This window comes from Carettochelys insculpta, chromosome 7 (genome assembly GCF_033958435.1).
Source record: "Carettochelys insculpta isolate YL-2023 chromosome 7, ASM3395843v1, whole genome shotgun sequence".
Classification (NCBI taxonomy): Eukaryota; Metazoa; Chordata; order Testudines; family Carettochelyidae; genus Carettochelys; species Carettochelys insculpta.
Genome location: NC_134143.1, coordinates 24,296,343 through 24,310,663, shown reverse-complemented (window position 1 = coordinate 24,310,663; position 14,321 = coordinate 24,296,343). Strand labels below are relative to the sequence as shown.

General features: G+C 38.0%; 1 protein-coding gene across 8 annotated transcripts in view; it reads left to right on the top strand.

Annotated features, from left to right (window-relative positions):
• Nucleotides 1–14,321, top strand: part of CCSER2 (coiled-coil serine rich protein 2) — a 107,993-nt gene that overhangs the window by 70,444 nt on the left and 23,228 nt on the right. For 3 of the 8 annotated variants that reach the window (XM_075000134.1, XM_075000138.1, XM_075000137.1), the window contains exons 7-9: nt 1,171–1,254; nt 3,684–3,770; nt 6,534–6,632. In XM_075000134.1, coding sequence (XP_074856235.1) covers nt 1,171–1,254; nt 3,684–3,770; nt 6,534–6,632 — 270 coding nt within the window. Of the gene's footprint in view, nt 1–1,167; nt 1,255–3,641; nt 3,771–6,533; nt 6,633–14,321 lie in introns of all 8 variants that reach the window. The other 5 variants (XM_075000131.1, XM_075000136.1, XM_075000135.1 and 2 more) reach the window with 3 other exon arrangements.

The following is a 14,321-nucleotide window of genomic DNA, read 5'->3' as shown; positions in this document are numbered from 1 at the left end:
CTGAGTTTAGCAGACCAATGCTCAAACCACCAAGCTATCCCTCCCTATTTAAATACTTGTTGCAACCCTAATGTTGTAAATGTGACAATTAGATACATGCCTGCAAATGAGAATAAGCACTTAAATCTTTGAAATTATATATGTGCATTTATATTTACTTAAAATATACTATAAAAGTGCATTAATTCATTTAGCGTATTGTAAGTTGTTTAAAGAAAATAAAAATTTCTGAAACAAGGGGATGTTATGTATTATATTTAGATGTACAGCATTTAAAAATATAACATTCATTAAGGCCACTCTAAGACAATAAAATCAGCTGTTCTGTAATGTGACATTTTAACAAAAATGCAGATTTCTTTGGAATGAAATTAATTTCTATGTGGGTTGTAGACTCACTAATTCCTATTCCACTTTAAAGCTGAAATTAAAATGTCATGAATAAATTCAAGTACTGCTCTAAGTAATAGCCATTGTGATTGCAAATAGCTGAAAACTGACTTCATAGATTTTACGGGGACCTTTTGAGTTGTTGTTTCTGGTGCTGCGGCCACCGAACTTATAGTATTGTACAAATAAACATATTGCACTTAGAGTGGTACAAGTTGATTATGGAAACATGTTGAATAGTAACAGAGAGTAAGCCGTGCTAGTCTAGATACTATCAAAACAAAAAGCAGTCAAGTAGCACTTTAAAGACTAGCAAAATAGTTTATTAGGTGAGCTTTCGTGGGACAGACCCACTTCTTCAGACCATAGCCAGACCAGAACAGAGTCAATATTGAGTCTGTTCTGGTATGGCTATGGTCTGAAGAAGTGGGTCTGTCCCACGAAAGCTCACCTAATAAACTATTTTGCTAGTCTTTAAAGTGCTACTTGACTGCTTTTTATTTTGATGGAAACATGTTGTTCTTCAAAGACACAGCAGTTAAGAGGAGACAGTCTTTTATCTCTTAACTATCAGTTTTTTCCAGCAGGCTGATTTAAACAAAGCTCTTGATTCTTATCTCCATTGCAGACTTCCTAAGTGGCACTGAAAATGTTAATACCAGCATTTTTAGTATGATAGCAAGACTTTTTTTTTTAATGCTTTTGTGTCTGAAACTGGCTTTAGGAACTAGCAATTTAGCAGACAAGCTAGACCTTCATTCCTTTCCTGTTCTCCAGCAGAATGATGAGAATGTCTCTCTTCAGGACATCCCACTCTCAATACCATCAAGCCCAGAAACACAGGACGTTGAGCCTATATATCAGGTAAATTGACATTGATTGTATTGGAGAATAGTAGTGTAACTTTGAAATTTTTTTTATCAGTATCTCACATAAATTATGAAGTTAGCACTTCCAGATCAAATAAGCCAATTTAAAGTTGAGATAAGAAGCAGTTCTTATATTTATTATGGGTCCTATCAGCTCAGTGAAGTAATACATACTTTGACTTTGTAATTAATTATCCCTTTAGTTTTTTTAATTTCAAAGCCACAATTGAACAAATTATAGTCTTGCACATGAAAATAATGTACACTTTTTGTAAACAATTTCTCTTGTAGTGTTTTTTATTATACTTTGGCTCCCACACTTCAAAACAAACACCAAAAGCTACTGACCTGTTTTTATACAACCTAAATTTTTTCAAGTAAAATTGCTTCTTTGAATCTTTAAAACAGAGCGCAAATTGACACACAAGTTAATTAGTGAAAAAGGTGTGCCTTTTCATATTTCATGATGTTACAATAATGTCATTTTATGTCCCTTAATCTTCACAGTACAGGGCCAGTCCTTAGAAAATATGACAGTTTACACTATCAGATGATCTTCCCCAAATATGGCCATCTCTCCAGTTCGCTACAAGTGTTTTAATGAGTGCTAAATTGTAGTCTCATTGCTAAACATTCATTGTCTGTAAAATTGAATGATCTCTTCTTTTGAAGTATGGTTAAAGAATTTATCAATTAATTTTGTTAAGTTTACAGCCTGTTTTGTTTGCTTATCCACCAATTTGCAAAACTCTAGAACCTGTAGTGGGGTCTCCCAGTCACTTGCAGGAAAATCTTGGAAAACACAAGAATGAGAGGTGATTGCAATAGACATTTAAGGTGATACTGACAAAATTGAATGGCCCAAAATAGATTTGTTTTTCCTTTTTCCATTTTAACTGGTATTTATTTTGTGTGCTGCTTTATTAAAAAAATAACTTTTTGTACTGTTGTCCTACACTGTAGTATTTGAGTGTGTTACAGTTAAAATCAATACAAGATCCACTATTAATTACAGGCTGCAACTGTAATAAATTGATAGTATAGGTGTGTTTTTTAAAGGACCAGAAATAAGAAACAAAATTGAAGGACTGTTTCTTAGACTTGGCTAGCTACTGAAAAGAAATAAGAACCTGCATTTTAGAAACCGTAGATGGATCTGCACAGATGGACTCTTGCTCCTTTGTGGAGTTCCATGTACGTCAGTATGAATCAGCATGAGTTCAAGGACACTCCTATGCAAGATCTTAGCAATACTGGGACCTACAATATTTATGTTTCAGGGACTCTGTGCACTGCAGTTGTATTTATTCTGTTTATACTGGCTTCATCATTTGGACTAGTTATGCTTTTTGTACCACGTCTGATCTTTCAGAAATGTAGTCTTGAATCATGAATAATTCCTGGGAAAAGAAAGTATTGCCTTCTGCTGTCAGAAGCAAACCAGGTTTAATTGGCATTCAGTTCTTGTGGCTTTCAAATAATCTTCTTTAATGTGTAGCTTTGGGTTGTTTGCATAGCATAAGATATCTTTGAGTCTCACTGTTTCGTCCAACGTAACAGATAGTAGCAGTCTTTATTAAACTTAAATCATATGCAAATGTTGTTACTAACACAATGCATACCCCCACAATGCATTGTGTAGCCGAACAGCTTGATTAAGTTACTGATAAATACTTTAAAATACTATAAAAAGAGAAAGATGTAAAGAAATCTCAAAATAACTTTGTAGATGTCAAGGTTGAAAATCCTTGAAAATTTTACTCTTTTTTTCTCTAAGTCTTACCTCTCCCATGTGATCACAGTGAAATTTCAACTGGGCTTTCTATATAGTGCAAGAAATAGTTACCCTGGTTTGCTGGGGTTTTTTTTATAAAATGTGCTTTATTCTCCTTTTTCTATTCTATTAGTCTACTTTCATGTGACAATTTTCAAATTGCAATTAACAAAAATTAGCATTGCTATTTATTGTTAAACAGGATTATAAATATTCAGTAATTCTCAGTCATAGGTGTTTTCTCAATTGCGTATGTAATTTTGAAAGATCATAAAGCCATTGTAAAAAGGAGCTCAAAATGCTTTTACTGAAAGTAGCACAAATTAAAACGTTAACAGTAGACAGTATGCTTGCTCAGACCTGTGCCTTGGACTAAGGACTTTCAGTTTAGCCAAGTTTTCACGTTGTTTGGAGCTGTATGGTCCTCTTAGGTACATATGGCCCATGTTAACATATGAGCAATGTGATAAAAGCAGAGCCTAACTTGTTTGTTAGGATGAATTCGTGATAATTAATACATATTTTCCTGCTGGGCCTTTGGCAGCAGTTTATTTATGTATGTTCTGGACAAATTGTGTCTGTCTGTCTACCCTCCCCTGACCCCACAGAAAACTTCATGTGGCCTGTTTTTCTGTTACTCCACATGTCAGACTGAAGATCTGCTAAATGAAATCAGGCAGCTTAAAGAAGATATAAAGAAAAAAGATGAAACAATCAAACGATTAGAGCACCAGCTTGTAAGTATAACTATACATTTACTAATTAAAGCATTTTGACAACAGACATGTATGCATTGCAGAATAAACGTATAATAATTCTCCTGAAGACTTAAGTAGGCTAGATTTTTTTTTTGACATTGACATTTATACTTTCAGAATCACAAAGTTAGTGGGTTTTTTATGGCTTTGGGACGAGATTGAGGAGCAACAGGATGGTAATGGATGATCACCCTGATTAATAACATACAGGTTAAATAAAGTAATAGTTAAATAATTTTTCAACTAATATTGGAATTGAAAAGTGCCTTTCCTAAATAACCAGAGTTCTTGTCATGTGCATGGTTGACCTTATAAAGAGTGAATATACCTGTAAGTGTTGTTTGTGGTTTTTTTAAATTGTGAACAGGTGTAACAGTCAAATGAAAAATTTTGTTTTCTCCACATAGATGTGCATATTAAGACAGCCACTAATATTTAATTTTAAGACAGCAAAGCAGTTAATAGCTCCTAAGTAGGAAATAAATACACACTTACATACTGGTTTTTTTCTGCTGTCCTCAGCTAATCTTAGCTTTTGCCTTGCCTGGCTGTGCAGGCACAAATTGACATGTTGCAGCTAATTATTTTGTTCTACACAATCCTGATTGTTGGGGTTTAGGGCCACCATGTTTGGATGCTATCTGCTTTAATAATTGGACAAATAATCTGCTATTTGATCCAATAATGAGTGTGGTTCACTTTAGATTTTTGACCAGTGCATCTATACGTTAGTAATGAGTGGGAAGATTTTCAAGAAGGCATGGAATCTTAGCTTGTTCAGAGTGTTTTTTTGGAGAGACTTCTGTACTATGAGTAGGAAGTGAATGACGCTTTGTCCACTCTTCAAATCCTCCATGCTCTTCCAATCAAAACATTAATCTTGACTGAGTATAGTGAAGGAGATTTTTGTATTAATCCCTTTCAGCTTTTGTTTTTATAAGTAAAAAAATAATTTTCAGTAACAGGGATTGTTCTGATCATGGATATGTTAGGGTTGACCCTGGATATTTATTTAAAGTTTCATAGTTTTCAACATAAATCCTCTTCCATACGGATTGCGCAGCAGAAAGTTTTATAATCTGGCTGCATTTTTTTTTGATCATGGGTGGAGATAATGAATTTATTTAATGTATAAACATTCATCTTGTCAACCTGTGGAAGATTTTTTACTATTCCTTCTTCATCTGTTTAAAAAACCATAGGCTGGCACTACTCTACGCTTATGAAAAAGATTAATAGAATTTAATAGGGGGAACAAAAATTTTTGAGGTTTTTTTTACGGAGAACATCCTTCATATTAAGTATTATATAAATACAATTCCCTGTTGAGATGAATTTAATAGTGCATGTATATGCTTGTGTACCACACCAGCATGTATTTCATACTGTTAAACATTTAAAGCCTGACTTTTTCCAAGTTATTCCTAAATTTTATCAGAATTTGCTTTCATATATTCTGTATGTTCAATATATATAACAGCGGAACTTCTTTAGAAGAATAAGATGCTCTTAAAATTATATTGGGACTGTTTGTCTTATCCTTCCACATGCACAGTCAGGCTTCTTAACGACAGTAAATACAAATTATCAGGCCCCACAGGGAGAAAAATGTGTTACGTTATAGAACCCAAACAAATACTTTCTAAATATATAGCGCTTACAATTTTGAGTGTTTATATCATGAAACATCACAGAGATGCATAGAAAAGCTTTTCTTTCTGATGGCCTCAAGCTCCCATTTCTCAAGTGTATATCAAGTTAATTGGAGGGAGGCAGGAAATCATGGCTATTTAAAGACATGTAATAGGTTTGTAACATTACACTAAGTCACAAGGAGGTAGGTTGGTGGGTTGGGGGAAAAAGGAGTAGTCAAAGTGCGCTGATTTATCAAATGGCTCTGCAGTTTATCATGTGGACACTATTTCCATATCTGTTTGAGTGCATGCACACATGCTGAAATGGTCTGGCCTACATATGTGGCATGAATTCACTTTTCTTCCTTCTCTGAAAGGGAAATTAAAAGTTTATCATATTTGTATTTTTTGCACTGTATCTGCAGGTTTTACTGTCCTTGGTAGACCTGCAATTTGACCCCCCTTTGATATACAGAATTGAAATGTATTCTGAAGAAAAATAGATTTTGTGAATTATCTAGTTGTTTGAAGCTACACTGAATCTCATAATGTAGGGCTTATCTTTGTGTGACGTCAGTGCAGAGTAAGGTAAGGCATGAATTTTAAGTACATTAACTATTCCCTACTAGCACACCATGTGAACAGTTTTACTGAGCATTAAAAGTGTCTTTGTACAGTTTAGCTTAATACAGTACTGGCTGAGCACATAGAAGCTTGTATCAAGCTATACCACACAAAGACATGTTCAGTGTACTGTAAGGCTCTCTACATGGAGAGGTAATATGGAATAGTTAATGTGCTTTAAATTCACACCTTAGCTTTCTCAGGACTAACTCCCTTATATAGACAGGCTTTTAGGAATTTAAGTGAACATGACCAACTTTCCTACATGAAAGTTGAACATAAGTCCTAAATTTGGAAAAAGAATCAGTCGTGTAGGAGATTATATGAAGTTTCCTGAGCTAAAAGTATTATATCACAAGGCCATATGTCACATAATGATTGAACATTAAACTTGAGTCTTATTACCAAAATAACATTTGCTTTGGGTTTCATTAAAAATGGTGTAATAAATTCATTGTTTTCTTTTCTTTGATGGGGGGCTAAGGCCAGTAGGTGTCACTGTCACAAAGATGGCCAAAAACCTAAGGGGATGATGTGCACTTATGCTGACAAATTCACACAAACCTCATGCAGGAGAAGTTCCGTGAGTAAAACTTACCATTCTCTCTCTCAAGTAAGATTATATGTGTTTCATACTCTGTCATTCTTATTTTATATCACTACAACATGTGACTCTCATCTGCTATAAAGATTTTCCATGATGTGTAAAACAGATTATTGCAAAATTCTTTGTAATTCTGTAGCATGTGCTTAGCATTCTTTTAAGAGTTCATGGTGGTTTTTTTTTCCTCTCCTTACTTGTCTTATTGTAGAGCATGCACGTACTAATACATATAATGAGACAATAATGGAAAATCTGTCCCTTTTTAAATCTCAAATTCATTCTATTGAGCCAAGGCTGTATCTCTGATCGGACATTAAAACACTTCTTACAAAAATGAATGTTTATAGTACAAGGTATTCTCATTTAGTCAAGTTGCTTTTTGGTAAATTTCCAAGTCTCTCTGCTCACTTGTTCTGAGAAAAAGTGGCGAATGTATTGTCCTGAACTTAATACATGAGTGTAAGTGATGTTGTCCCCTTTCTCATTTGTTTACTAGAGAGTTTATTATGGGCTTTCACATATTTAAAGGGTGGAGTCTATGGTACTAGAGAACACATCTCATAAACAATTTTCCCTCGCATGTGAAGTTTCGTGCATCATCTTCTCTAGCATTTCCAACTCCATTCTATATTTTTGGGCAGTTTTACCAGGAATTTTATAAGTGTATTTAATGTTGTATTTCTGCCTTCTTAACCCTCAGAAATGGGAACTATCAGCACTTTGTGACCAGCTAGCATTGTGAGCTGCCAGAAAATGTCAGCGGCTGCCAGAAATTTTGTCCATCACTACTCTAGATAGTGCTGCTTAATAATCGTTAACTCAGTGTTCATTCTGACACCGGTGTATACAGCTTATACATAAATCACATTTACATTTGTAAAAGTTGTTGGCGTATAGTGATGTAAAATTACAAAAAAAAGTCCAGTTCAGAGAAATGCTAATTTACGTCTCTACTACTAGGACAGAAACAATAACACTGTACAAGCTAAGCCACTAGCAAAGCCGTGTCTGGGGCTCCATCCACCATCCCTCCACTTCCTTGCTTTCAGTACTCAGAGTAGAAAAGAGGTTGTAACCTTACCCTACCCATAATTTCCGTCTGACGACTTCTCTGCTTGGAGCATCAATGTCCTTGATCTGCTTACAGGATTTGTCATATTCTGTACCTTTGAGATGTTTTTGTTTTTTGAAAACATCTAGTCTGTGTTTAGGTTGGGATCCAGCCCTCTTTATATGGCCATCAGGTGATTTAAAAAAATAATCAGGATTAACCACAGAATTTAAAAAAAAAAATCAATTAATCTCATCTTTGTGCTGCTAAATAATAGGATACCATTTATTTAAATAATTTGGATGTTTTCTTCATTTTTAAATATATCGATTTCAAGTGCAACACAGAAAATAAAATGTACAGTTCTCACTTTATTTTTTATTATAAACACTTGCACTGTAATGAATAAAAGTATTTTTCAGTACACCTAATACAGGTACTGTAGTACAATCTCTGTATCATGGAAGTTGAACTTACAAATTTAGGAATTTGTATACCAAATAACTGCATTCAAAACATAAATCAGCGTAAAACTCTAGAGCCTAAATGCTAGAGGCTTGTCAAAGCACTGGCTGGAATGGTTTAGCTGGCCCTGCTTTGAGCAGAGTGTTTAGACTAGATGACCTCCTGAATTCTCTTCTATGATTCTATGATTTTTCTGGACCCTATCCATTTTATTTCTTGTTTAGCCAGTTGTTGAGATGGACAGGTCTGTGTACTTTTGCAGGAGGTATTGGTGCCCATTTGTTTACAATGTCACCTGAAAGTAAGCACAGACAATTAAATGGCACTATTGTAGCAGGCATTGCAAGCAGAGCCAGTGACGCATGTTCATTTGCCTCATCTGACTTGGAGGTCAGCAGCAGAATGTTGATTTTCTTTATTGGTGTTTCAGGTTCTTTAGCATCCAGTTTGGAGTGTTGCTCCCTTAAGACTTTGGAAAGCATGCCCCACACTTCAATCCTTCTCAGGTTTTGGAATGTACTTGGATGCTAAAACATTATAGCTGTTTAGAGAAATCTCACACTGGAATCTTCCAAATGTTGCATCAAACCTGCTGTAAAAGTGCTCATAAAATGAACATTTGCTGGGTCATCAGACAAGACTGCTGTAATGTGAAATGTATGGCAGAATCATATAGCGGGAGACATATAGCTTTCCCCCAAGTAGATCAGTCATAAATGTAATGAATGCATATTTTTAACAAGCATCACTATGGAAGCCAGGCCTGACTGTGGGGGGAAGTGGGGAAGAAGGGAGAAATTATACAGAGTCTGGAGGTGTTAGTGGGCCTTGGACTGCCACTTCAGAGAGGCAGCAGTGCAGCAGATGCTGGGAGAGGCAGGAGGTATGTGCTGGTTTGAATCCCTGCATGGGTCCTCAGAGCAGCGTGGGGGCAAAGAAGGGTCAGAGTTCAGTTCTGTGCTTAAGAGCGGCAAGCAGCAGGATGAGAGCCCCCATGGTGGTTCCTTTTGAATCCTGCTGCTTGGCAGGGCGGTGAGGAGTCCTGGAGCTCCCTGCCACTGTAAAATCTAACTAGCAGTTTAAATGGAGGCTATGTCAGTGGCTTGTGTATGCAGCATCCTGCTGCTGCTGTGCCATCCCTCCTTCAGTTCCTTGTGCTGTCCATGTGGCGACTGGAGAAGCCACTCTGCGCCAGCAGCACCTGTGTGTGGCCTCTGGTTCCATCTCTGGTAGGAGTTGTGTTCTCACAGGCAGAAGCAGCAGGTCCCCCTCCCAGCAACTCACCCCTTGCTGTTCTCATGGGATTTCCAGCACTTAGCCCACCCCACCCTCTGCTGTTTGGTGCCAAGCCACAGCATCATCTGTTGGGAGAGATGCAGAAATGCAGTTGCACTTCCCAGGCAGAGAATAGCACTTCCCAGGCAGAGGGGTCAGCAGAGTAGCTCAGCCAAGCCCAGAAGACCACAAATCTCCTGGCAGCTGTTCCCCCCGCACTAAAAAAAAGGCAACACACTACCAGTCAGTCCTGTATTGAAGCTGTCTCACAGGTGCCCTGACTTTATTAAGAAAATGGGCAAATTGTCGCATATTTTGCCGGGCTCCTCCTCCTTGGCACCCAGTGTCTCCGGGCAGCAGACTCCACTGCAGGCAACTGCCCCGTTCCCTGATGCCCTGCACCTTGGGGCAGCAGCTCCTGGTACAAGGGAGCTGATTCGTGGAGTAGCTGCCCCATTGCATGGTGTCAGTCCCCTCTGCCAGCGATCTCTGCCACAGGATGGCTGCCTCATTTCCTGACATCCCGTGCCTTGGGGAAGCTGGCATTCTGTGGCAGCCCCTGCTGCCAGGGATCTGCAGCTGTCGCATTCCATCCCCCTACCCTCCCAGCCAGGAGGCTGCAGAACCCCTTCCCACCCACCCCAGGAACTTGTGGAGCCCCCATCCTCACTTCCTTTCATTGGAATGCTACAGAGAGCCCATCTCCAGTGCCCCACCATGGAGCAGTAGCCCTCATTGCTAAAGAGCCCTGACATGGGACAACAGCCCTTCTTCTCTGGAGGCTGGTGTCCTGCATTTGCCATAGGGCAGTATGGTCCACCCTACTGTTGGTTAACCCCTTTGGACAGTAATAGTTTTGCTGTTTCACCCTGCTGGTGTGACTGGCAGTCATATTATGGAGAATAGACATGAGTCTGGAGCTCAGAAATGAAGACAAATGTGAAAAAGCCACACTTGAAACAGGTAAGTAGGATAAGTGTACATTGATTGTGGGGTTAGGCCTAAAGAAGATCAGGTACAACCCTTAATGGCTACAACAGCTAATAATGAGTCTAATAAGCTCAGAGCAAGCCTGTGATGACTGTTAAAAAGAGCAGTCCAAATTACTGGTGTTGCACAGGAGGGAACCAGTTGCTACAAAAAAAAAAAAAAAAGACCAAGAGAACAAGCACCGCAAAGTACTATTCCATTTCAAGAGAATGAAAGATCTGGATTTGTTGTTGGACTGTTACCAACTAGTGTGCTGTCTACAACTCTGAACAAAAAGGTTGTTCCAAAAGGGCCACCTAAACATGAAAACAAACTTTCCAGTGATGTGAAAAGAAAGTTTCCAAATTCTATGTTAAAATCAACCAAAAAACGAGAGGTCTCTGACAGGGATTGGCTTGTGTGGAGCAAAAGTGCAGAATTGCTCTTTTGTGTCTCTTGTAGATTATTCAGTTCAGACACCATTTCTTGCAAGTCAGTTCTGGGAAGTGATAACAGCTGGAAAAAGGAACTGTCATGGCACAAACTGCGTAATAATTTGCGTGCTCATGAAGTCAGTGATCACCACACGCAATGTTGTCCACAATGGTGAGATTCAGAGAGAAAACTTGCTCAAAGAACTGATACGGTCACAATCAGACAAAGAAATGGACACTAAGGTGAAGTACTGGAGGGATTTGCTTGACCAAATTCTATCAGTTACTTTATTCTTGGGTGAGAGAGCGTTTGTTTTCAAGGGAACGTCAAACACAAGTGGAGACTGTTATCGTAGCCACTGACAGGCGGATTTGAACCTGGAGCTTAGTGCATGAGCCTGCATAGTTTGAGCTGAAAGCCAGCTGGCTCTCAGCTAAGGCTGTAGAGGAGACTCATTCTTTCTTTCTTTGTATAAGTGGTCTAGGTGCCATTACATGGGCAGTGAATCACACCCCTAAGTGTGTGTGTTACACTGTGATGGTAATTTTCTTGGAATTGTTGAATTGCTTGCGAAATATAATCCAGTTATTTAGGATCATGTAAGTAAAGTGAAGCAATCTCAACACAGTAGAAAATAACTTCAAGCTCACTATCTTTCTGCTGATAGTCAGAATGAATTTATCCAGATATGCAGCATAAAAATAGTTCAAGTAACAGCATCAGAAAGATGACAATCTAAATACTTGGCGTTTTGATGGTGGTTTCCCACACAGAGTAAACTACAGTCATCCTGTGGTATATTTTACACAGCAGTACAAGTTTTTCTATAAAATAATGATTTCTAGACTTTGACTTCAACAAAAACTGGGCAAGATATTGCTAACCTCATTATAACTGTACTGTAAAAACACATTATCCCATTGGAAGACTTCACGAGTCGGGGCATGACAATGGTTTCAGTATGTATGGCAAATATAGTGGTGCTCAAGCCATGAATACTGAAATTTAACTCGCTTGCCAGATTTTCTAAATGTGGAGCTCATAGCTTAAACTTGTGAGGCTCAAATACAGTAGAGTGCTGTGACAATGCAATCACAGTTTTTGAGATTGTGCAAAAAATTTCTTTTCACACAACCCTAACTGGTGGGAGATATTGCATACAAATATAGTATGTTCCCTGTGTAATCTGTCTCAAACTAGCTGGTCAGCCCACATGGGCTGTGTTAAATCAATTGGAAAACATTTGTCACTAATAAATCCATGCACTTACTGAGTGCAAAACAGAGCTAAATGGAATTCAGCACTACATAATGTCATTTAAATGTACTTTGATGGCAACGGTATGGCTCAAAATATTGGTTGTGTGACATCAACCAAGAAGATTCTTCAATCAAGAGAGGTGACTCTAGATTTGGAAGTTCAGAACATTGACAACCTGATTGAGGAGCTTAGTTACATGGTAAGTGGAAAACTCTGCTAACAGAAGCTGGATGTGCAGCTGAAGCCATGTCAACCGATCTGCCAACTGAAACTAAAATCCCTGAGAAACTCACAAAAAAGAGAAAGCGGTTTTATGATGAAACATTGGCAGTCCAACTGAGAGAAGAGAATGAAAAGAGAAATTTTGAATGCTCAAATGTGAATGTTCATTTTTCAGAAGCTTGTTGACCGTGTGATCGGGGGACATGGCCTGAGATATCAATTATTTTGGGTTTCAGTGATTATATTTGGACTTCACAGATACTCAATTTGACAATTCGTATTCTGCTTTTTGCAGAGAATATGACAATGTTGTATCCACAGACAACATCGATGAGGTGAAACACATGAAAGCAATTTATAAAGCAAACTTTGGAAGTATACTTCTCAAACCACTAGAGTTGTTAACTAAAATTCATGAGCTTTAGTTGGAATGTCATTTTCCTAAAGTCACTGTAGCTCTGTGGATATTCTGCGCAATACCTGGTACTGTTTCTGAAGCTGAAAGATCTTTTAACAAAAATAAACAAACGTGTTTAAACATCACCTATTGAGCAAGATCTTGCCAAGTCATTGAACTTTGACAATGTAATTGATTTTGCTGCAAAATATCTGGAGTTTCATTTTAGATATGGTTTGTGAAAATGTTCTTTAATACTTGTTTTATTGACTAATTTAACTTTAACGTTCAGATTCAATTACAACTTGCATTTGTTTTTCCTTGTCTTCAGATTAAACACCTAAACATGATTCCTGTGTAAATACCCCTCTGACACCACCCCACACTCATGCATCTGATGAAGCGGGTCTTTGCCCGCTAGAATATCTGTTAGTCTATAAGGTGCCACAAGACTTCTTGTTGTTCTCGAAGCTACAGACACACATGGCTACCTCTCTGATACCTCACATACTGTGTTTTTCTTTCTTTGTATTGTGTGCTGCTTTACATATTTTATATATTATTTCATAGAATCATAGGGTTGGGAGAGATCTCAGGCAGTCATCTAGTCCAGCCCCATGCTCAAAGCTGGACTAGCTCCAAATAAATCATCCTAACCAGGGCTTTGTCAAACCCGGGCTTAGAAACCTCAAAGGATGAAGATTCCATCATCTCTGTGGGTAACCCATTCTACTGCTTTACAAACCTCTTAATGAAACTATTTTTCTAACGTCCAGCCCCCACTGCAACGTGAGATCATTGTTCCTTGTTCTGTCATCTGCCACCACTGAGAATTGCCTAGCTCCATCGTCTTTGGAGCACCATGTGGGTAGTTGAAGGCTGCTATCAAATTTACCATCACTCTTTTCTTCTGCAGACTAAAGACCAGACTCTGCCCACAGTTCATGTGTCCCAGCCCTCCTAATCTTTTTCATTATACTCTGTTGGAGTGCGTCCATATCATTCCATAATGTATGTATTTAATTATATTGCACAATATAAAATAACAAACCCTATATCTTTTGTTTAGGCTCACAATTTGTGTAACACTGGTGCTGTGATAGGAAAAAAATTTAACTTCTTCAAGCAGCAGCACAACTTATGTTGGGTTTTAATTTATCAATAGATTTCATAAACCTCAGTCATCCCTTTCTAGGGACGCAATGACTGTTCTGCTCCCGGTCCTGGAATTGCTGTCAGCAGGCCTGGTGGAAGCATGTCTGCGGGAGTGGTGGCTGAAGCATTAAGGGTCATACAAATGTTTAGCATATCTAGCCTGTAATTAACTTGCAATGCCAGCTACACAAGTGCCAGATGAACAGCAGTTTTCCCTTTCAGATGATAATGCAAATAAGAAGCAAGCAGCATTGTCTCCCCTAAATTTAAGCTAACTTGTTTGGCTACACAAGAAGTAGGACTGAGAAGACTTGTAAGCACTAAACTTTGGCTTTTTGTTTTTGAGTGCAGTTAGGTAACAAAAAACCCTACATTTGTAAATTATGCTTTCACACTAGAGGTTGTACTGCAATATTTGTACATGATGAATTAAAAATGT